Source organism: Styela clava, chromosome 6 (genome assembly GCF_964204865.1).
Source record: "Styela clava chromosome 6, kaStyClav1.hap1.2, whole genome shotgun sequence".
In the NCBI taxonomy this organism is placed as follows: Eukaryota; Metazoa; Chordata; class Ascidiacea; order Stolidobranchia; family Styelidae; genus Styela; species Styela clava.
The window spans coordinates 14,859,172-14,883,910 of NC_135255.1; the positions used below are offsets into that span (position 1 = coordinate 14,859,172).

At 34.3% G+C, this 24,739-nt stretch overlaps 3 protein-coding genes across 5 annotated transcripts in view; 2 read left to right on the top strand and 1 right to left on the bottom strand.

Moving 5' to 3' along the window:
• The window catches only part of LOC120330789 (MLX-interacting protein-like), a 34,070-nt gene extending 20,755 nt beyond the window's left edge, over positions 1–13,315 (top strand). The window contains exons 10-23 of one of the 2 annotated variants that reach the window (XM_039397705.2): positions 1,338–1,495; positions 1,903–1,959; positions 2,340–2,514; positions 3,150–3,661; positions 4,636–4,807; positions 5,467–5,619; positions 6,069–6,199; positions 6,678–6,990; positions 7,439–7,476; positions 7,791–7,856; positions 8,650–8,757; positions 9,113–9,243; positions 9,985–10,238; positions 11,190–13,315. In XM_039397705.2, the coding sequence (XP_039253639.2) occupies positions 1,338–1,495; positions 1,903–1,959; positions 2,340–2,514; positions 3,150–3,661; positions 4,636–4,807; positions 5,467–5,619; positions 6,069–6,199; positions 6,678–6,990; positions 7,439–7,476; positions 7,791–7,856; positions 8,650–8,757; positions 9,113–9,243; positions 9,985–10,238; positions 11,190–11,323 (2,402 nt within the window). In that variant the 3' untranslated portion in view covers positions 11,324–13,315. The remainder of the gene's footprint in view (positions 1–1,337; positions 1,496–1,902; positions 1,960–2,339; positions 2,515–3,149; positions 3,662–4,635; positions 4,808–5,466; positions 5,620–6,068; positions 6,200–6,677; positions 6,991–7,438; positions 7,477–7,790; positions 7,857–8,649; positions 8,758–9,112; positions 9,244–9,984; positions 10,239–11,189) is intronic. The other variant, XM_039397706.2, reaches the window with a different exon arrangement.
• Positions 13,316–14,009: 694 nt separating this feature from the next.
• LOC120331672 (protein misato homolog 1-like) lies at positions 14,010–16,417 on the bottom strand. Its single transcript, XM_078113984.1, has one exon. It carries the CDS (start codon positions 16,369–16,371, stop codon positions 14,512–14,514), a length of 1,860 nt encoding a protein of 619 aa, XP_077970110.1. The 5' UTR covers positions 16,372–16,417; the 3' UTR covers positions 14,010–14,511.
• A 1,240-nt stretch (positions 16,418–17,657) lies between these two features.
• On the top strand, positions 17,658–23,136 carry LOC120331114 (uncharacterized protein C20orf96-like). 2 transcript variants are annotated; one of them, XM_039398150.2, is made up of 9 exons: positions 17,658–17,913; positions 18,374–18,485; positions 19,849–20,002; positions 20,704–20,921; positions 21,126–21,187; positions 21,617–21,712; positions 21,794–21,985; positions 22,573–22,694; positions 22,965–23,136. In XM_039398150.2, the coding sequence occupies exons 1-9, from the start codon at positions 17,773–17,775 to the stop codon at positions 23,023–23,025; spliced, it is 1,158 nt and encodes a 385-aa protein (XP_039254084.2). In that variant the 5' UTR covers positions 17,658–17,772; the 3' UTR covers positions 23,026–23,136. The 2 variants fall into 2 exon arrangements, with proteins under 2 accessions (XP_039254084.2, XP_077969817.1); XM_078113691.1 differs by lacking the exon at positions 17,658–17,913 and adding an exon at positions 19,180–19,367.
• The last annotated feature ends 1,603 nt before the right edge of the window (positions 23,137–24,739 follow it).

The window sequence follows — 24,739 nt, forward strand, 5'->3', positions numbered from 1 at the left end:
TCAGTTAGTTTTTGGTGCCTGTATCCGGATGGTTTGGCACTGGTTTTAAGTAGGATAGGATTTACATATTTATCTCGGAGAGTGAAAAGCCGATAAGACGCTTTGCTGGTATAGTGAACCACGACCATTCTTCCGGTTACCAGTCCATGTTAGATATGGGATTAGTTTGCTAGCTAGATTTTTCAGATGAATGGTCTTGATGGTGGAGGAAGCCGTGACCGTCCAGCAGGTACGTGAACCACCCTGCAGTGACGAGGAGTCTAGTAATCATATCACACATGATTTTCCCCCGTGGGATTCGAACGTACCATCGCCGCAGGGTAATCAGAGTCTCTACAGAGGGATTAATCTATGTATTGTTGTAGTTGCTTACAATTCTTCTTAATGTTGAAAGCTCAGGATCTTGCTCTGAACAAACATGTTTAAAAAAGTTTGAAACCGATCAAAACGGATCCATTTTGCAACAAAATGGAGATATATTTTAGTTATGACATGTGATTATGATGCCAAATCACAAATTTGCAGAAAGTGTATTATTAGGATAATCTGCTATTTTTGAACAAACATCAGAAATGTGTTTTACTCACTTTTATTGTTATTCTGAAATTATCAGGCAAATTTTTTATACAAAATAATTATCAAATTAAAGATTGGAATAATATTCAAACCAAGGAGTACCAAATTTGATGTACAAGGTTCGTCCTTGCTCAAAGCAAGGTCACATACACTCGGAAGCAAAGGAGACTCTCATGCCTTGTGTGTACAATGCAGATTGATGTATCATGAATAAAATAACTATTTCTTATAAATATAGGATTGTTTAGTTTGTCTATTTTATCAACACAGGGATTTGTCAACGTTACCACACTTACACTCCCATATTCATAAGCTCATATTCAAATATTAAATTTTTTACAACCAAAGGTAATAAAACTTTGCAAAGGACAAACACTTGAGCATTTTAACTGCACACTTACCATACATACCATTTGAATATTAATTAAAGTCGAGAGTACGATGTACCAAGACATCATTACCTTTTATACCAACTGTATACTGATATATGGATTTGCTTTTCATACAAACAAATACAATCTGTATTTTTACGTGCAAATATTTGTTAAAGGATCATCAAGTAGTACTGTATTTATATATTTGTGTTGTTTCTAACAGGCCTCGCAGTTGGGAGAATTTTTTCCTGCTCATTCTGCTGTAGATTTTGATTCAACTTGTCTATTCGACCATGTATCGCAATAGGAAATTTCATTTAATTACTGTAAAAAATTTGGTGCACATTACATAGAATAACAAGGTATTCATAATTTATACTATTTCAGATATCTTCACTCCGAGCAGAAAATCTCCTGCAGTCAATGGAACTAACAATGTCAGTTTGTTTTATTCTGGCAACAATTCTCAACAACCTTCTATGCCGAATCATGATTTTTCAAATACAATGATAACGAGTCACGATTTGTCTGATCACGGAATACAGGTGGACACCATTGTTGTTCTTTTATCGCTTAATTTTTGGACAAGTGGACCTATAGGTCATTTTGGTATTATGATGTTGTTGTTGAAAGAAATGTCAAGCAATCTTATTAACATAATTGGCTCCCCATGGGATTCAAACTTGCCAAACCCTGCCGGGTAATCATAGCTGCGGTAGCAAGCTTAATCCTAACGCTACGCCACACTGCCAAGCAACTAATTGAAAGCAGACGTCCCAAATTTACGTAAACTATAAGCACAAAATAAGCTTTTGAGTCTCAATAGGTTTTTGTTACCAATTTGTTATTTTTCATGAGCTATTAGATTGCTTCGTCCTAATTCGATAATTGATAGCGGATTTCTGTTTAGCAATATTTTTATAACTCATATTGTTGATGATTTAATTTGCAGGAAGCTACATTGGAAGAACTCGTGCAAAGAGCAACAGTCTGTCATGATCCGAATGCTGTAAGTTGCTAATGTGTTTTTTCACTATATCAAATATAATATAACGATTCTATGTCGCTGTAACTATTAGGAGTTGGTTATTATAAATATTTAAATATTTCAAGTTTTTCAACCCTATGTTGTATATTATTTTAATCATATACATTTTGTTATATTAGATATTATATTAACAATATACCGGTACTTATGGTAGGTTATTAGCTCAGTATGGCAAATCACGTCAAGTTACAATCACATCAAGTCTGGTCGTTTTTTATGGAAACCGTAAATTTTTTTATCGAAAATTTTTCAATTGAATTGTGAGACAATCTATCTTTCTTTTAGCATGCTGGCTTATTGTATGATATGTCAACCAGACATCTTTTTTATTATTTGTATAGTTAACTGTCAGCGAAGCAAGTAACATTGTTCAACAGCAAATTCAAATGCGAACACATCACGAAGAACAACCGCAACAAATGCAAGTTCAACAACATCACGTGAATTTTGGTGTCTCGGATCCAATGCTGACACAAATAAACAACATAGTTCCTCAGTTCTCTAATGCTGCTTTACGTAAGTTGAATATATATGTTTTCTTTATAACATTTCTGTTATTTCTTTAATAAAGGTTTTAAAAGACATAATTCTAAAAAGGCCATTCGTTTGTACCCTTATTTATATATTGTCTTTAAAGAAGTGAATTATTATGAAAATGTGTTGTAATGACTTGTCTATGGTCTTTTTACTTTAGAAATTAGTTAGATATTTTGCCGGCAGTTAACTGAGATTAATTATTGCTGTGTGGTGAGCCAAAATGAAAAGCATTTGATATTTGAACAGGCACTCATTTAAATCTGTACCTGTTTTAGTTTTGTTTCTAGGTTGTGCCATATGTCCACTTTTGGTTTGGCTGTTACAAAATTGCAAAAATTACAAAAATGTGATTTCCTCAATATCTTAAAAAGGTAGATAAGCTAATTTGGATTTACTTTGGTGAACCATAATATGGTTAGAGCACAAAATCCAAGTTTTTTAGATTGCCTAATGTTATAATGTAAAAAATTTGCCACCAGAAAGTATGATTTACTCGTTGCGACCAACTATTCACGCTGGCCAACCCCGTTGAAACTAAAAAGAAAACCAGTATCACTAAGACATGGTATTTACTCTTCTGTAATCCCAACTGATAGTTATGCCATTTCTTTCAGCTGCAACTTCCCCAATGTTGATATCCAAACAACAACAAAATACGCCGACAATATCACAAGTCATTATGGCACGTTCTCAACATCAAAACCATCATCCACACCAACAACAACAACAACAATCTACCCAGATACAACCACAATATCAAACCCAAACAAAAATTCAAACGGCGATGCCACCTCCACAGAAAAAAGCGCCGAGACGACGATCTATGAATAAGTCTCATAATAATGCAAGTGTTACTGTACAAGCGCAAAACGTCGTTACTCCTATGGCTGTACAACACCATCAGCAACAAATTAACGGAACAGAAGTTCCGATGCAAATAAACTTTCAGTCGGTTTCGCCACAAGTGGGCAGTAATCAGTTACAATCGCAACACCATCCTAAAACTGCTTTTACTCCGACGACACTTCAGCATGCCGTAATGAATCAACAAATGGCAAATTACACAGTCTCACAACAACAACAAGAACAAACAAATCAAATGCAAGTTCGAAGGCCACCTCAGCTGGTTTGTATTTATTCTCTTTTTTTACTTTTTTAAACTTGATGTTGAGAATCATTCAACACATTCCCTATGCTATAAAACTATCACTATACCGTATGCTATGAACTATAAACTCTGTATCAGGAATACTAGATAATTTGGTCCAGTTAGGCAGTTAGTTTAGGTAACCCTTCAATTATTTATTTAACCTTTTTTACTCGATAATTAAATTTTACATGTTCACTCTAACAGTTTTTTTCAAAACTTATCTAGAACAGGGGTTCCCAAACCAGGGGTCGCGAGCCCAAATTGGGTCGGAGTGATAAGTAGGTAGGGTCGTGAACAGATCGAGGGGTCGTTGAGGTATGGTAGAGGATAGATGTACAAATCATCCAAGATTTGACAAACAATGTTAAATTTAGCAGTTTGTACCATGGCTTACTGTAAAACAGGCCTATAAGCATCGCTCTATGCTTTTGCTATAGAAAATGTAGGGGCTTGTTGTGACATCACTGTTTGGTTTTGGCTTATTTTACTTAATACACCACATGACCAAACTCAAAAGTCTAGTAAAAGAAGCTTTAAAGTTTCATGAAAAATATATATATTGACTTGGGGTCGCACTGGACAATTGAAAGTTATCTTTTGGGTCGTCCTGAAAAAAGCTTGGGAACCCCTGATCTGGAATATACTCTATAATTCTGTTTACGTATAAGTCAGGGACTGTTGAGTCAGAATTTGGCACAATTTTATTGATATTGGAGTCAGAGACGAGGTCTTATTCCCAAACCTCCTGGGAGTTGATAATTTTCAGACTTTCAAATATCGAATTCGAAGCACAAGAAGCATTTATTTTAATAAGTATTTTAGACACATAATGTAAAAGGGCCTTAAGTTTCCTATGATTAGTAATTGGTTTTTGGTTTCATTTCTTCTTTTTAGCTAACAATACTGAAGAAGCGCTTTTTATTATTCAGCATTACCAATTTCTGTTTCAGAACACACCTGTCCTAACAACAGATATCATTATAGACAATATGAACAGTTCAACAAATCAACATGTTATTAATTCTAATTCAACGAATCGAAAAGAAAATGCCAATCAGAACTTGAGCCAAGTACCAGCATTAATTGTTCCAGTTTCAATACAAAGAGCACTTGCAAGTCAAGGTATTTTAGTCAAAATATTATGAAGTTATTATGGTTTGTGAATATCTTCAAACTTTTGAGAATGGGAGAATGTTTTTTAAAATTGCTGTATAGCGGTGAATGTTTTGGTCTGATTACTTCATCAGACACTTGTAATCATTGTTCCGTTGCTTGTTTTCACTTAGTAATCATTATTTGTTTACATGTTTGTGTGCGGGTGCTGCTTTGGTGATGGTACTATATAGTTTAGAACAGACCTGGAAGCAGGACTTGTAAATATATATATGCTTTGAGCTTTGAGGGCAGGGCAGAACAAAATGACTCTTTAATGTTCTTCATATATTATCACCAGTAAGGATGATAGATGATAGTTCATTTCGGGGATGTCCAAAAATGAATCAAATATTTGAATGCATTTGAGTAATTGAAATGTTAGACTTGACTGTGTTGGTGTTGCAGATTTTACATGGGAAGGCAATGCGGACTGGAAAAATTCTGATCCCAAAATAGTAACCATATTGTAAGATCTTTGTTCAGAGCGAAAGGCGAGAATAAGTTATATTCAGTATAGCAAATTGTTAATTTTATGAATAAGTCTAAATGTTTTCTTCGAAAAGTTGACGTTTTGAGCATTATATCTCGCTTCAGAAAAAAAATTCTTTATTTCTCCACTTTTATAGGTCATTTTGAGCAACCTCCACAGAAGAAACAATTATTGGCGGAAAATAATATGTGGGACAATATCGTTGTGAAGCAGCCTTCTTCGACAAGTGCAAGTTCTCAGCATATACCAATACAACATAAAACATTGTTAACACAGCTATTAACAGCAGGTCCGTTGCAAATTTTTTTATATACATTGGCTGTTATATTAGGTACTGTATTTTACACACCATAATAAGGTGTACTGAATTATATTGCAAATTGTTTGAACTTATTTTTTGAGTGTTGGTTTCTACAAAACTGGTTTACATGTCAAAAACCATCATTTTCATTCAAAGTATTTCACCATGTGACGCTTATAAGTACTGATACCTAATTTTAGCTTAGTCTATCGCAACGATTTCAGGACTTATTTTTGATTGTTGCAACTGGGCTAACCTCCTCAAAAGACATAATGACTAACTAAATTTTATTTACAACTCATTTACGGAAATGCTTACATATCTGTCCAGGCGCCAAAACTGTCCGAACAATTTCACAAAATACACAAGGAAATAATATATGCTTGGGAAAACATTCATTCTACTATTTAAGTACAAGACTAATTTATTTTATCCAGGTGCACAGTATCAAGCTGCTCCCAAGCAACAGACTCAAGCAACTCAGTCATCATTACAAGTTCCTGTGAATATGGTTGTGACACAAAATGTTCAAATAAGAGAAGATCAACTAAAAAGAGTGCAAGAACAGGTATGAGTGCAAGAGCAGTTTTCTTGACTAATAGTCCTATGGATAGAATTTATCCCGAAGAGAGGAAAGCCGATAATACATTTTGATCACATGGTGAACCACTGCCTCTCGTCCGGTTACCAGTTCATCTCTGGTATGGGATTAGTTAGCCAGTTATTTGTTTTCGCATGGACTTGATGGCAGAGGAGGCCAAAACCGACCAGAAGTTTCATAAACCAACCTACGACTGCGAGGAGTCCAGCGATTCTCACGCACATAACCATCCTCGCATTAGATTCGATCTGCGAACCCACGCAGGTGCGGTGGCGAGCCCATTTTTAATGCTTAGCACGATGTGCCACATTGTCGAGCCAAGGAGAAAATTTGGGGCTGTGTCTATTTATTTTGAAAGAATACAGCTCTCTGTTCAAATCCGTAAGATTTAATGAGTCGCTGACCAGTTTGAATGATAATTTCATGAAAAATTTTTACTTTACAGGCTGCAAATTTCAACACTTTTCAAAATTCTGTTTTAATGGCTGCTGCACAGAGAGCAGTGGTGCCGCAACAACAACAACAATCTATACCTCAGGAAGCTGTTAGAATTAATCTTAATAATACGAATCAATCAACGACACCATCATCAACTAATGTAAAAGAAGTAATGAAAAGACCGTTCATTAAAGCTCTCAGTAACCAAGCCCAGAAAGGTGGTAATTCTGTAGAGAAAGAAGACAACATTAGGAATTGGGCGTCACAATTGAGCAACAACAAATGGCAACATCAAATTACAACGATGGATACTAATGAAAGTCGGTATTTTTTCTATTCCCATCGCTAAATTGTTGATCGATTCATACGATTAAGTTGCCAATTCTGACTCAATAAAAAAACAGTCCGATTGGATGATGCATTGGTGTCTCAATCACCAAATTTTGCCACAAATCTGCTTTTTATTCTTGCTCAAATAGTTCCATTTTTTTAAACTGAACTTAACTGATCTTCAGATGTAACAATGCTAGCCAGTGACCTTTTTTTTATTGTAGGTAAAAAATATTTTTTTATTTTATTTTTTTATACTGATTTGGGTGGTTTGATTTGAAAGAACTGCATATTTTTAAAAAGAAATTGAACAAATGAGATGACAGTATTGGCCCTGACAGTAGTGTAACAGGAATGACAATATCACAAAGAGTAGTATTCAAAATTACTGTATAATTTGGAAATTATCCGTTTAACTAATATTGCTGTTATGTTCAGGTGATCAACCCAAAGAAGATTTTGCAAGTGTGTTAGAAGTGAGTTGTCACAATTTATTCGCTCTTTTTCATTGTAATGAATTGTATATTCGATTGTATTGTCGAGGACGAAACATGCCCGTTATACGCATTTCGTCCGGTTGCCAATCCATGTCGGATATGAGATTAGGTAGCCAGTAAGCCATAACCCATGGTGAGGAGCCCACCAATCCTCTTGCATATGATTATCCTCCACGGCTTTTGAACTTGCGAACCCATGCAGGGTGATCAGAGGGGAGAATAGTTTGATGTATGTTTGTCTACCCAAAAGGAAATATAAAAAAAAAATTTTTTTAAATTTTTTTTCTGTTCAGAAATCATCCTATGCTTCAGTTACAAGTCCAGCATCATCAACTGCCAGTAGTACGAGTAGTGATCAGGTATGATATTATTTATTCAATAATGTGTACTAGGGCAATGTTCTTCAAAGATCCCAGTTCACTTGCCACGGCTAAATTTTTTGTGCTCCCCTCGATGGAACTGAAATACAATTTAATATTACCGAAGTTTTAATAAAATAAAACTGACAATGCTTTCAATGAGACTGATCACTGATGTGCTTGCATATTATCACACAAAAGATCCAATCTTAGCTCATTTAAGCTATTAAGCAGGTCTCAGTACTGGTTTCAAAGCTTTCAAATTTGATCGAGTGTTGAAAAAGATTTTAACGCGACCTCTATTGAGTCCTTTCGCGACCCACTCGGGGTTTGGGACCCTTCAGTTTGAAGATCCCTGTACTAGGGAATCAACCATTTCAATTCAATTTATCGTGGCACAAATTTATGATTTAGAAAGAATAAAAACCGACGTAAGGGCGTTTACGGCCTAAATAACACGCTGATGAAAACATGGACGATTTTAGCAGAAGGCAATTGCACGCTTTTTCAGTTTTCACATTTCCGTACGAGTACAAAAATAAAATAATTATCATTGTTTCCACGGCACAAATTTGTGATTTAAAGAGAATAAACACCAATGTGAAGGGCGTTCACGGCATAAATAACACGCCGCGTTGATGAAAACGAACGAGGATTTTAGCAGAAGACAATTGCACGTGTTATCGGCAACTTTTTCACTTTTCAGAAAATTCTAAAGGGGGGGGGTATACCCAGCTTAGGTTCTCACTGTATGAAAGATCAAGTAAAAATGACTTTTCTTACAATGTTTTAGCGTTCTCATCATTTCACTGCTGAACAGAAACGTAGATGCAACATAAAAGCTTTATGTGATAAGCTTCAAGAGATTTTACCAGAAATTAGCAATCATCCTTCACAAAAAGTAAGAAAATGTGGGAATTCTTTGTTCTTAACTATATCTGACTATGTGGCTTCGGCCTTTGAAGCGATCGTATTTTTTTGCTAAAAGGCTTACTTTTATTTATTTTAAAAATTTCTGTGGGATTCTGCTCTATGGGATTCATTTTTTGTGTGCGATGATTTCATCAAAAATTCTACACTGCGTGGCGATTCCGCGTTCACGTTAGTCGCGAAGACTGCTGTACTGGGAGTCTACTGTGACAGATCGTGTACCCATACTACTTCGTTTTGGCTTCCGTGTCCATATATTTGAGCATCGCTCTCTCGTTTTGCAAAATATCGACATTTGACATTATTGCTTTTACTTTACTGCTTAGCAGGTGAGCAAAGCGGTACTTTTGAATAAATCTTGCAATCACATCAAACTGTTGAAATCGGCTCGTCAACAAACAACGACTGAGATTGAGCAATTAAAGCAGAGGATCGAATCTCTCAATGAAGATATTAGGTTTGATTAATTGTTGTCTAATTTGACTGTATCGTTATCATAAGTTTAGTTTCAATAACTATCATGGAATTATATTTCTAATATTCCAACGTCTAGGAATCCCTCCTCAGGAAGAAATTTTCTTAGTTTATATCATCTCTTTTACCAATATCGTTTAGTTATTTAGCTTTATTTCATACACATTTATGGGCAATTATAAACTATTCAATCACAAAATAAGAATTTATTAAATATTAAACAAAGATTATGTTTTGTGAGGGAGGAATAAACAGATGGGAAATAGGCAATGGCGGAAATTTATCGAAAAGAGTTGGGAATTGAATCATACCATCAAAAATTAGTTCAAATCTGATTTTTCCACAGTTGTCTGAATTAAATATTTTGGAATGCTTTAGTTCACATAAAATAGTATGTTAGGGGTTTTATGGATTGCAATTTCCAATTTTTTTTCAAATTTGATCCCATAGTCTAAATTTCTGAAAGTATTTCTATTAGCTGAGTTGCTTACAATTTCACAGCAAATGACATCTTACTGTGGTCTCAACATGATCTTAATATTAGTTTTATAGCTGTCACCATGCAATTGGTCTTGTTACTTCTTCTAAGGGAATTTTCTTTACTTTTGAGCGTATTCTGGTGATCCTGCTTTGAAAAAATCAGTTATTTTCGTTTTGTTTGGTGTTGATGCATTTTTTTGGTGTTTATTTTATAATCTTTCCAACAAAATTCTTATATTTTTAGTAACTTCCAACAACAGCTTCCAGCTACGGGTGCACCTGTATCGAGACATCGCGGAGACAGAATGCAGATAGTTTTTGATGAGTGGATTCGGGATCGCACTCTTCAGGATTGGAAATTTTTTATATTCAGCATGATTATACAGCCATGGTTTGCTTCGTATGATCAGACAGTTTCTGTGGCAAGTTTAGACGAATTATGTAGATCTTGCGTGATGTGGCTCGACAAAAGCTGTTCTTTACCAATGTTAAGAAAAGGTGTGTAACAGTTATAAATAAGAGAGAATTTACTCACACTCACTCAGGGAGTAGAGTAGAATTGTCTATGACAGGAGTGTGCAACATTTTTTGTCAGTGGTCCATATATCCAACTTCAGATATCTAGTTAAGCAACACAAAAAATTTAGTTTTTTTGAAAATTTTCACAATGCAAAATTTTATTTGATATTTGGTGGGACACTCAAAATTTTGAGTTCTTGCATAGTGCGTTAACATCAGCTTTGACGAAAGTTGTGGCAACACTTATACAAGTCAGCTGACAAGACGAAATAATTGGCTAAACAAAACTAAAAGATTTAATGCAGCGACAAGAGTGAAAAATCTTGTATTTTACCCATGTGAGCGCATTCTTAAGCAGAAACTATCGGATTAGGATTTTATTCTTGATGGGAAAAGATCTGAGTGTTGACAAGGGCCACACTAAATGGCCGCGGGTTGCCTGTTGCACGCCCCTGGTCAATGAGCATCGGTATAGCTATAGGTGACCCCTTAAATGCGAAGGGTACTGCGATGCTCCGTTACTGATTTAAGTAATATTGACATCTGTGACATTACTAAACAGATGGCATAGGGTAGATGAAAAAACTTGATGGGAGGCCTGATTTCATACATTCACCAAACATTTTTATAGTTTAGTATTAGTTTATACTTGAATTAATAGCGCACTCACCGCACTGACATAAATATAATTGTAAATAAGTAAGATGCACAGTCACAGTTCTTAGTTGGTTTTAAGCTTTTTAGTAGTCCAAAACCCGGAATTTTTTTTTAAGACAGCTTTGTTATGAAATACTGCGCTCTTATTAATAAAAATTTTTTCACCTCCAAGTTGGAAAATGAAGCTTTCCACACGAAAATTTTTTCAAATTGTATGATTTCAGTTTTCATTTCATGTTCAGCATTTTAAAATAAATTTACATTCAATTATAGGTGTGGTGAATTCATTAGAAGAACTAGGAACAACAACTTCGATATTAACAGATCCTGAAAACCTACAACAACAAGCGGAAAACGCGGTCCAGCAAGGATCATCAACTCTTCTTCCTGACTCGAAGAAAATGTGATGAAGTACGACAATAAGTGAGAAAGTGATAAAACTCTGTAACTTCCGCAAACACAAGTTGGTCTTGTCTTCCCATTGCTAAATTTTCTTATTCAAAATATGACTATTTTACATCGATTCAATGTAAGCCAAATTGGTTTTAAAAACTTGTAACATAAGGAATGATTTTGATTCTAATGAATTGACTGTTATTTCACTGGCTTTTCAGTTTCAACAATTTGGGGCCGATGTTCCATTTGTCTGAATTCCATTTATGAACACAATTTTATTAAAATTTGGGATTACTAGTCGGTCTGAATGAAGGATTGTTTAGCTTTATTAATGCGGAATTTCAAGTTCTTGGGAGTGCCATAAAGCTGCTTCGTTACGGCCCAATTTAATTATGTATTGGCACCCATTTCATATAATAATAATGTCCTAAAGGTGCGTAAAACTCACACTGTCAACGTTTTTATTTTAAATAATCGATACTGTGCTAATTAATGTGGAATGGAGTATTAAGACCATTACTGTTTTGGGGAATCGGCATTGAAGCAAATTCGCATGGGTTTCTCAGGGTAAATGCTCAGTTATTGCTTGTCTCTGGAATCCGTGTGCCAACACTTATAAGTTTCAAAACTTGTTTTTGTGCCTTCTATTAATTACAATGTATATTTGCTTTAAGTTGAAATGTTTTCTGCTAATGCTAAATTCAAAAGCCTATTTTTTGTAAAATATTATAATTGATTTTTTTTTTACATTCTCTTTATCATCTTTCGGCACTTTTTATGTACTTCACGTACCAGATTTTTTTCTTTCTTTTACTTTTAAAGTATATATTACTCTTCCACAGATTTAAAAAATTTCTCGGAATGGCTGTTTGTCAAATTTCTGCAGTCGTAGTCAACTTGTTCAAATATATGGCATAGATGTTCTTTTACTAATTAGGTAAAGAAGGTATGTCGAGGAAAATTTACAATCAACCCCTGATGTCATTTTGAGTAAAATGACAATCGAAAAAAACTTTTGACTGGACTTCAGCTCAAAACTCAGTGAAAACGAAATTTCCGATAAAAAAACATTGGTGTATGAGAGCAAATTTAATATTAGACTGTTAATATCAGTTATAAAATCAATTCGACTCTGAAGTGAAAAATTTGACTTTCATTATCATCATAGAAAGTATGAAATTCTGACTTCCAATTCAAAATTTGGACAGTTCGGAAATTCAACTCGAACATGTCAATTAACTATATTACAGCAAAATATTGATCTACTAAATTTCACCGTATAAAATTCAACATAGATCATGATTTCACTGTGAAAATGGTGATTTGGATCATTTGTATGGTTGATATAACATTTTTTTGAAAAATAAATCAAACCCTCTAATCATGTTCCTTGTTGTTAATGAGGAGCTGAAATTGTGTTTTTGTTGAATCAATTTTTTGTGTATTCCTCGTTATAAAACAATGTTCCCCTGAACTATATAGGTATTGTCATTTAGGATTCAGATTTTTTCCTCGATTAAGGTGTTAAGAGATGATACTTTACTGAGATCTTTCCAGTGTTATAAATTTGATTTTTAAAAAAGTTTTCGTATCAAGTTGTACAGATTATTGTAATGTAATATTGTATGCATACAATCATCCTGCGTGTGTTGCCGTCATGCCAAAGAATTAATAGTTTAAAATGATCATTGAATACAAATTAAAACTGCATCAGTGCGGGTAGGTAATAAGATTGCCATTTTGTTTTTCTACTCCATGACACTGCTGTTTTGTCGTTCAAATTTGCTACTCCGGAATCAAGAATGTCTGTGTAGCGTTTGCTCGTTCATATGACCTCGATTGATTTTTACTGGTCAGATGTTGAAAAATTTGTTTTCATGGACTTCCACCAGCAGCTTATGCATATTGTCACAACTTTTACTCATTGCCAAATTATTTCGATTTGTTTATTATAATACGATTTAATTGAATGTTTCATATTAAATAAAAAGAAACGTATTCTCTGTTGTTTATGCATTTGGGTGGTGATTTTGAAGCGGCTGCGAAATTTATTTTCAGGCTTGGAAGCGTGCTGTGAGGCTTACCACATATCTAAAAACTGGACAGTGTGGATTGAATAAGCCAGTCTTTGTAATAGTTTAAACTTCTTTCATATCATTGTGAGTAGATTACATACATCAAAATTAGCTTCTTGTTAAAATATATACATCATACAGCAATAATGCATAACTGTGACATTTAGAGGTCTACTGGGAGTGACAACTTGCTAAAACCTGAATGGTTAATCAATTGATAGCATAGACCAGGGATCACCAAACTTTTTTAACCGCGGGCCGTATATATCTCAAACTATGTTGAAACGGACTGATTGACTTATTTGATTCATACTTAAATTTCCCAAACTAACGAATATCATTCTAAATTGCAAAAACGAAGTATCGTTTACAACCACAACTGAAAATCTGTCAGGGTGACAAAAGTGTCTGAGCGGATGAGAAAAGACCTATTATTATGTCACTTTTTTTGCATCTTGCTGATTGGCCAATGTTACAAAATAAAAAAGGAAAACGTTGCTCAGGAAAACTTCCTTTGGGAAAAAATTCCGTCATTTTTGAATGTTATTGTGGGCCGGATAAAATTCGGCCTGCGGGCCATAGTTTTGTGACCCCTGGCATAGACAGTGAATACAAGAGATGCTAGTCTCGAGTCTTTTTCGTTGTTCAGTTATCTTTCTCCCTGGAAAAATCACTGTTAAGCAGAAACTGAGTAGGAATGATAACCTGACAACTGGAACAAAGCAGTTTTATACAAAAGGCGATGATTTTATTGAACAATGTACAGCAACTGAATGAAATTGTACGAAAATGAACTATAGATACGAGTACACAGTGCGATTCAAATTTGATTTAGTATTAATGATAATGAAGGAGAGATAATATAATATGTCCCACATTCCAATTTATAACTTGAAAACGAAAAATTTATTGTGGATATCTGCCATTGACATCGCTTTATTAATTATTGTAAGCGTTTTCTACATCGTGCAAATTTTACATAGTCAAATACGTATTAATTATAGTACCGCATATACAAATAGAGTTTCAATTCATACGAATACGGATTGAATCATTACAACATGCCCAATTTGGAGTTATTTTCATAATTAGTTGGCAGAAAATGCAATGTACAACACGATAAACTATAAATCGCCATCAGAATCACTTTCATCTGTAATTTGTCCATGTGTTTTATATTCATCCTGTAATGTACATAAGTTTTCAATGACAGTTTCTAAGTTTTCAGTTTCCATTAGATGGAAAGAGAAATGCCTTGTTCTAGCCTGCTTTAGACATAAGGCAGATGATTTCAGAACGTTAACGGCCTTTGAAGAACACTGTATATTTGTTAATACTGGAATAGATTCAACATGAGAACTAAAGCCAGATTTATCACAGCCATTTGTATGGCCATTGGTTAATTCCGCACCTCCAGAGCAATCCCCATTTCTGCTGTGTTTAAGTCTTATGGCAGATCGGTCAGCCTTTTGTTGCTGCCAAGGTTGGAACGTTGGATTTGAACCAATATTAGTCAAAAGACCGTTGTATGTGACCCTCTTGTCAAAAAACTGTGGGAATGGTGCTGTAGTATTCATTGCCTCTGACAATGAAAATACTGAGTTCTGGCAACCATAAAACCTTTTGCTCAAATAGAAATTAAGCAGATCATCTTGTGTTGAACATTGTGAAAACACACCACAATTAGGAACAGAATAAGACATAAGTTTGTTGCTAGGTAGACCACGAAGTGTTAAGCTTTGAGAATATACTTCATCAACTATAGATTGTGATGAACATCCCGCATCAAAACCTTGACTAATAAGGTTCCATGGATCTTTTTCGAGATGACTATTCAAAAATTCAGACAATGTCAAAAAATCTTGGTCGAGCCAAGTTCTGGTGGAAGAAAGTAATGGGAATGGCATCGAAATTGACATGGACGCTAAATTTTTTGAAGCTGATGTGATATTATCACAAAACTGGTTTAGATATATTCCACTGTTTCCCTTTAATCTGTGAGGCAGTGTCGCAGTATCAAGTGCTGAGGCTAATATTGCACTCGTGTGATAGTTTAAATTCGCATCATAGATTAAGTGGGGAATGCTACGACTTGTTATATCAGGAAAACTTTCTAAACATAATGATAAAGGACATACTAAAGAGGAATGCTCCATAAATATTGGCAAAGACAAAGCTTTGTTCAAGTTTCTTTTTAATGATTTTGTTTTCGAGTCTTCATGAAACTCTGTTGGAAATAAAGGAAAAGTAATCAATTGCTTGGATGAGAATTCGTCATGTAGGTATTGTAAAGCAGAGGATGTTAGTCCAGCGAAACCATTGTACGAGTCAGCGAGGATGTGAAAACCCTGCATCTGATCACATTCTTCAGCATAAAATCTGATTTTTTCTTCAATTATTTCAAGAGTTTTTTTCATATTTGTACCTTTCGTCCATAAATCGAAAGAATCATTTTCTGATTTATGGCTGTATTCATTTATTATCATCATTGATTTTGGATGAAGATATGTTCTCAAATAATCAGACCACACTTTAACATCTTTTTCTAGTTCATATGGTTTATGATGATTCGATTTTGCATCAGTTTTTCCATTCATTTTTGGCATTTCAAGATATTGATCGTTATCAAGATCCATCAAAAATTGATTTTTAGGTTCGCAAGATTGTTCGTGGACATCGACATCACCATGCCAAGCAATTGCCATGAGATTTTCCATTTCGTTTTCATCGTAAAGAACACTACTGGATTTCAGGCTGCCTAATCCACCTTTTAATTCGGCCAGGACAAGTCGAGGAGTAAATGTTATTGCACCCCTTGCTGTTTCACCTTCTCGAAATAAAACATCATGATCTATTTCTTCCTTTTCACCACCTGTAGCAGAATTACTATATTGAAATGATGACTCCTGTATATTCCACCAGTGTGTACCAACGAAGTTTGCATAATGCCCAAATTGAAGGGTTATTATTTCTTTGGTAGACATGACTGAGAATATAATTAGGCATTGAATAAAAAGACAGTAATGTCATGAATGTGACATCACAAAAAACATCTGATGAAGATATTTTGTTTAAATTCATTAGTTAAATTAAAGCATCTAACTTATCCAAACATTTTGAGATTGGATTTTTGGTCCTTGCCATTATTTATGTCAAAAAATATTCATTACAGTATTACAATGGCAGACTGGTGCACACCAAAATGTGACTAACTGCCTCATTTTTACATCTTCAAAAATAAACTTGCCACAGATTACTGAATTGTAATATAAATACCTCAAAATAAGTTGATAGAGATCTATAAAATGCATTAGTCTTAATATAACTTATTTTTGGTAATTGACTCCAACTATCTGACTATATTCCTTCCATCTTATATAAATTCTGTACGTTTTAAACCTAATCTAAGGTTTGTTTGCTCTCCTGATTTCATAAGCAGTTTTTATTTATTTATTTTCACCAATCATTTTATTGTTATGCTGATTACAGGATTATGGAGTCGAAATTAACTTATATTCCAGCACGATGCCTTGTGCTCGTACAGCTGCACAGGCACAGTCGTACCGGTAACGAATGGGCCTCAATTTTATAGTTATTTATATCAGCGTATTCACATCGAAGATCAAAAAATCTCGACAATGATTTTTTAGAGCATTATCTCGCACAAACGTAAAAGAATATACAAAAACTATACAAAGAACAAACTTATACCAAAACTGTAAAACACCGCATCTGTCGAGAGCTCACATGGTAAATCAACAAACAACACGTAGTCACGTGGGTTGCTGGACCGTTGATCTACCGCAGCCAAAATTTCGGTAACATTTTATGATATCATTTTTGCAATAATGAACAAAAAATGACACCATCTTCTCGGTTAGCGGTAACATTGCATTTTTGAGTGACTGTTCATGATAAAAGGGGAAGTAAGTATTGTCTTGTATATGGTAAGTAAGTTGTACATACGTAATGCTACATGCTATATCTCCCAAGTCATTTTAGTCCGTATTGTGTGATTTGGAGTTTTCGGATTGTTGTTGTTTCTAGTATTATAGTTGTTGTCGTGGAAAAATACTTTTATTTGCACCTAATATGCAAACTGTACGATCCGGTATTCGCCATGCCCGCATAAAATAATGCTTGTGACATGAATTCCGAATTAAGTTGCATCATAAAGCACAAGACTAGAATTAAATTATAATCATAGGTCAAAATTATTCTATCATATTTTTAGTCCATGTCTTACTATGTGTATGTTCTGTTATGTCGCGTTATCTGAGCTGACTTACCAAAGGGCACGATATGGTTCAAAGTTCATTTCCGGTTTATAGTAACTATAGAAACCATTACGTGATTGAGTAGATTTTGAGGAATCAAGAATTAAAATGCCACTGAATATGCCTGTTTCTGAGCAGCTTGCTTCTAACTGGGGGCGAGCTGCTGTCAGTAGATTTACAAAGACACCAGAAGAGATTCAAGCGGAAATTATCAGAGCATTGGAAGGAAAACTGTCTGTCGAATTCAAGGTAATATCCGCTGGTATTGTTAAACTTGCATACCCTAGGATTTAGGATTTACATATTTATCCCGGGGGAGAGGAAAGCCGATAAGACGGCTTATCCATATGGCCAACCACGGCCTCTCGTCCGGTTACCATTCCAAGTCGGGTATGGGATTAGTTATATTGTTTGTTTTCGGAAGCATGGACCCTACTACTGAAAAAATCATTCAGATGTGGTTCGCCATATGATTAAGCTGTCTTATCGGCTTTTCTTTGCACATGGATAAATATGTAAATCCCATACTATAACGGTTTAAGTTATAACGTTATACCCATTACCCACACATAGTCAAATAGTGTTTTTTTGCATCTCTATTATCAATAAATAACTTAAAATATAACATTCTGCCCCAAATTCAGTTTTATTTAATTCTTTTTATGCCAATGTGCTTCATATATTTACTTGTTTTATTTAATTTGTTCAGGATTATTCACAGTGGCAAAGAGTGCCATTACCTCAGCCACCATTACTCCCACCCCAGAAAACTGTTGTCAAGACAAAGCCAAAGAAAACTTCGTTACCGAGGCCATTGACTGGTAAAATATATAGGCTACGTTCACTACCGTAAATTACTTATGTAGATACAAAATTAGAAATGTGGGACACAAAAAAATGTGTTTTCAGTGACAATTTTCAAGTTGTAATGAAATTAATAAGCCTGGGTGAGAGCAGGGTTTGAAGAAAAGTTATTAGTTTGGGATTTAGTAATACCAGTCACCAGTAATTATTTATTTTTCATCACAAATAGAAATAGCGTGTGTGAATTAACTTAATAATTTTAGGTGAGTAAACACGTACCACTTCCTCTTGGCAAAACCTTCCATCTTATATTTTGTACGTTATAAACCTTATCTAAGGTTTTGTTTGCTCCCCTGATTTCATAATCAGTTTTTATTTATTTGTTTTTATCTGTCAAATGTATTGTTATGCTGATTATGGAGTCGAAATAAACTTATACTTATACTAGTTATTTTCTTCATTGTCCAACTGTCTATTCAATGCTGTTAGTTACTCGTTATAGGCAAGTTGGGAATATATTAATTTGTTTACACCAATAAAACTTGATTTGCAAGCTCTAAGTAAGAATTCTAGATGTAAATTGGCAGAAAATGCTTGTACGCCAATCAAAGTAAAGGTGGTCGATTCAATATCAGCATTCTTGGCATAGATTATAATTGCAAGTTTATTTGTTACTTTATTAGTAATATTATTTATGTTCAATTTTGCCAGAAATTACAAACAAATTTGAGAAATTTGTTGTCAGACAGAAGATTGATGAGAAACGATGTCGCTTTATAGTTTGATAGAAAAACTCAGCATTACAGGATCAATTGCAGAAATACAAGACAGAACTTTAGCGAGATATAGAAGCAGAACTGATAGTATTTCTGCCTCGGAAACTTATACCGTCTCTACTGGTAGGTTTTTAGTGTAGTTGCATCAGGTGAACATAGCTGTAAGCATTCAGTGAGGTCTTTTTATAGCCTACAGATTATATGTGTCACAGAACACTTGAAGAATTAAGACGAATAAGGAATATTATAGTATTTTCCTATCAGATGTATCAAAATTTTTACGTGAGAGCTAAACCAATTTTAAATAATGTATGTAGTTCTATGTGAAAAGACTGATTGTATCATCTTGAGTGATGCTCATTCACTGTTTTGACTTATGATATTACCAAATATAGAGTTTAAAATATATTAAGGGGAATAATGTACACTCGGATCCTAATTCACACATTTTCAGTATAAGACACATGAAATATTAGGTCCAATCTTCCCACCCATCTTTAAATAGCGTATTTTTTTTAAGACAGAATATTGTGATATTTTTGTATAACTTTGAAGTATGGTACAATACAATTGTGCCTTTTACTGACTTTGTTATTCAATCCAGGTGTGAGTGGAACAAGTTGTTCTTCGTTATGTTTGCATCCATGGAATAAACGACTGCCTCCTGTTGATCATACTGCTGAAATAGAGAGCAAAGAGAGAATTGCAATCCTGACGTTACAAATTGATGCCAAGAAAAAATCAGTGCACCAGTATAGGTATCATTTATTTTATTGATTCTTCGATTCAAATAAGGCAAGATGAACAGAGCTCAGACATTCGCAATTCAGTTTTGTTCAGTCCATTCATATAAGTAGGTGTTTCATAATCGGCTCCAGAAAGAAATGTTGTTTTCAGGAGGAAATAGTACTTTGTTTGGTGTAGGTCAAGACCTGACATGGGCAAACTACGGCCCACGGGCCAAATCCGGCTCGTTGGGTAATTCAATTTGGCCCGCCTGATGCTACCACAATCAAACTGAAACCAAAATTTGATGAATTTGTTGATTTGAAGAATTTGTTGAGACTGTGATCAAATTATGTTTCGGCACGAGGCTTATTGTTTTCCACTTTTGCATGTGTACCACCGCAATTTTTAACTTTTTACGTCACACTTACATGGCCCGTCAGACTAGGTGGGCGAAATTTTTGGCCCCTGGTCTAGAAACCTTGCCCACCCCTGGTCAAGACTTACTCTATTTACTGTTATTGTAATATATCTTCATACACGAATCATAAACTATTCAAAATGTGCAGAAGATATAGCACAATTTGCGTGTAAAGCTAAATAAGGATTCTTTGAAGATTGAACAAATAACAAACAGAATTTTAGACAAAAGTAGACAAAAGGTGGAATATATCATAAATGGTTGTGCTTTTGTTATCTTATAAAAACTATTTCTTGTGAAAAATTTCTTTAGAGAATTGTGTGATTTACTATCAAAACAAAATCAATCATTACAAGCTGAAATTGACAAAGTTTCATCCAATGCACATAAAACTGTTACTCAATTGCTTGAAAAATATGAAGAGTACAGCGGCGCTTCAAAAGCTCTTCGAAGAGCTCATATTGAAGATGAATTACAAGCCCAACGAGATTTGGATATTACGTCAGAACAGCTCAGTGACGAGAGATCCAGTGAGTGCGATTATTTGTATGCGAATGAAATTTTGTTTATTCAAGAAACTCCAATAAATAATCATCCAAAAATATGCAATATATAGTCTCAAGGCGGTATCTCTCAAGTCAGGTCTCGTGTTTAAGTTTGTTTGCATACATGCCAACAAACTTTTTTATTTGTTTCTGTATGACCTCATAAAAATATTATCAACAATTTTTTAGATTTGGAAAATGAGGTTTTAAATCTTGACACGCAACTCAAGGATCTTCAACAAGATTTGCAGGTAAACTTATTGAGATAACTATGTTTGCTTCGCAGGCTAAAAATCTCAGGTTCAAATCACATTCCCATTACCTCACCCAGGGTGTTAAAAATTGGGTACGAATGCTGCATTGGAGAGATATCGTAAATATATTTCAGTGGCTCAAACTAGGTTAAAGAGTTAACAAAAAAGCGATTCATGAAAAACTGAGTAACTACAAAAATTGAACATTCTTGATGCAGGATTTACGCCCTCGGCGCATAATTATCCACCAATCAATACAGCACTATTTGCATTGATTATTACAGCATCATAGATCTTTTCGCATCAGTTAATGGAGGCCAATGCTCCAAAATAAAGAATGAGAACCAAACGGAACACTCAAGAGGCTGAATGATTACGGGTCCATTCAAACAGTCAAAATTGAACCTAATGCTGATATTTTTACAGGTATTAAGGACTTACAAAGACAAGGAATATCCAGTTAAATCCATGCAAATATCAAAATTAAGAAAAAGTGTTGTTAATGTTGCGCAAGAGCAAAAGGTATGTAAAAATATTTGTTTTTTGAGCACTGAGAATGTCTTACCTCATCCCAGTCTCACCATTGATATTTTAATTTATCAGAATGAACGTCATGAGTTGGAACGAATAACTGCAGGCGAAAGCGTCAAGTTACATAATAGTAGGGAGACGAGAATAAAGGATATAATGGAAAGTGCTGCAGAAACTGCTTTTGTAAAGATGGTACCGGCCGGATTGCAACACATGGCCTGGCATAATACAGTTTTAAAGCTTGAAATTGAAGAACAAAGAAGGGTAGGAGTAGGAATGGGCAATTCAGAATAATTTACTATTCTAGAATACTTGAATCGAATTTAAAATATCCTATTCTATTTTTTGGTAGTAAATACCTAGTAAATTGTGAGAATTCTTCAACCACATTGTTAAATTTTTGAAGGCCCAATTATAAAGGTCTGAGTGTCTTTGGAATACTCATGAAATAGCAGTTATTATTGATTGGCTTGGCATTTGTGGCATCTAGGGATTTAAGTTTCGAATCGAAATTCAAATCGGGATGTTACGATTCGTATATATCCAAATTTAATTCTATAGAGCAGCAGTTTTCAACCGGGGGTCCGTGGCCCTTCAAGGGGGCCACATAGCAGTTGGAGGAGAGCCACAATATGCTAGGCACAAAACTGATTTTAGTTTTCCCCTCACAAGACAACTTACCGTTCTTCCTAGTTTCATTGCTTGATAAGGTTATTTCATAAAGTGTTTTCACTTTGTTGAGCATGAATTGTTTAATGATGTCTGGTTTGCATTTATTTTGGGAAACCGGACTAAAAATCATTCAATGTAAAAAAAAACATTTGAAATTCCTGATTGTTTCTTGATTGCAGGGTGTTCTAGATTGTGAAGATGAAATTTATGGTTTGAAAAAAGAAATTAAAGAATTAAAAAGAGCCCCACAATCTTATGTACGACCGTTCGTTTTTCCGGAAGCCTTTTTGCCAAAGAAAATGTGAGTTTTTATTGGAATGAAAAAATTTCATGCTATAAAAGAGGTCAAGACAAAGGTTTACATGATTGCCAAATACTTCTTTGTCGAGGTTTGATTTGAATCAGCCTGACAAATAAATGTTTCGCATGAGTACAAAACATCTCATTCATGTATCATTCGAACGCAGCTGCAGTAAACTAGGCAGACTTTGCCAATCTCCGAATCTAAGCTTTAGTGACGACTTGTAGAAAGAGTTTTTATGAGTAAACATATGAAAATTTGTTTTTTCAGATGCGCACCAGACGAGGATATTATTCTTGACATTCCTACTCAACAATTACTGCCATTGTGAATATATTTTACTCAAATTCTAACAAATACTGTGCTAATTTATATAGTTGCAACATTTTCTTCATTATTAATAAACCTGTCTATATTTTGCAGTAATAAATTCTGTTCTGTAGTTTGGATCTTTACCAGCTAAAAAACAATCAGATGGAGTCTAACAGGGTGATCCTCTGTGCTTCTGAAACACAACAGCTTCTTATATATAAATTATATATCCATTTATGGCAAGCAACGATCTAACAGCAATAATCATGAAAATTCCAAATGTTCCCCTCATGTGTGCACCACATGCGTGACAATTTATATAGGTTTTGACGACAATCACAATGTAAGATCTATATTGTCCTGGCTAACATATGTGTTTGCGTTTATCACTTTATTTCCTAAAATTAACTCCTGCGTTATTATCACAAGCTAGAAATCTGATTAATCCCGTTTTTTTCACGTGTGTCACTGCAGTCCGTATTGTTTTTATGCGTCGTTGAGACTTTTCTGTTCACCTCCTTCGAAACTATTTTCGGTCAAAAAATTGTGAAATGGAAAGATGCAGACAGTGTGAAAACTCTATTATGAAACTCTACTTGGTATCCACCCAGCTCAAGTGTGAACATTCTATGAAATGTCTCAATATCAACTATGTGTTCGCGATATAGAGCAAATACCATGTCCGAAGGACCATACTCGAAAATGAACTAAAAATTATTCATATATTTTTATTTAATACAATAGAGGTATAACATATTTTTTCAAATAATTATACAAATATATATAATTAGAATGAAGATATTATTGTAAATAAAAAAAATATATTTTAAAATTATAAAATATATATATATGAGAGAAATATATAAATAGAAATAATTAAAATAAAATCGATATTATTGCGAATAGGAAATAATCGGTGAAGACGGCGAACAAACAATCCCGGGCCATCTGATGTTGTGATAACCTAAAAAGTAAAAAAAACTTAAATTTTCAACAAGAGTTCCAAAATTCATTTAAGTAATATAATGTGGGCAATGCGCTTAAAAAACTAACCATACTAACACGACAGACACATGCATTGGAATTTGGGCCCAAATTACTGAGATGTAGGCTACGTGCACCTCTTTATGAATACAACTTTGAAGTCCGCTGTGCCTGCAGTACCGAAGATTGACTTGCCATAATCCTAATTTCTTTATAGAGATAGCAATCAAGAAGATATTAATAAAACTCACCGTATTTGATTTCATCAAACGGTATTTTGTCAACTTCTCCTCGAGTAATCGCATGAAGCTGTAACAACAAAATATACAAAACAAAATAATAAATTGAAATAATAATGATAAATTGACCATTAAGTCTAATCAGCTAAATATAAAGTTTAGGAACTCATTATTGTTCGCAGGTACGTGCTATTCAAATCGTGTTGAAGTGCCGATATTGCCACAGGTAAACAATTAAGCCTATTTTATTATCACAATACAGCATACTTATTAATTTTGTTTCAAACGCTCCTCGATATTCCGAAGCAAAACCTGGGTATTTACTTTCGTATGTATTTACGCTTTTTCTTGCGCAATTCTAAATAAATGAATGAAAAATTAAATGTTTTGTTATAACTTTTTAGTATGGAACATTCTTTTTTAATGGTAACTTTTGATGACTGGACATAACGTAAAAATATTAAATAATAACTTGAAGCGTAATTATGAAGTCAATGCTATTGTCTTCAA

Bases quoted from the DNA above. Each gene is read 5' to 3' on its own strand.
- LOC120331114 (XM_039398150.2), top strand. From the start codon at position 17,773: ATGCCACTGAATATGCCTGTTTCTGAGCAGCTTGCTTCTAACTGGGGG. The intron at 17,914-18,373 runs GTAATATCCGCT...TAATTTGTTCAG, and splicing joins AACTGTCTGTCGAATTCAAG to GATTATTCACAGTGGCAAAG. The intron at 21,188-21,616 runs GTAAACTTATTG...ATATTTTTACAG, and splicing joins ATCTTCAACAAGATTTGCAG to GTATTAAGGACTTACAAAGA.
- LOC120331672 (XM_078113984.1), bottom strand. From the start codon at position 16,371: ATGTCTACCAAAGAAATAATAACCCTTCAATTTGGGCATTATGCAAAC.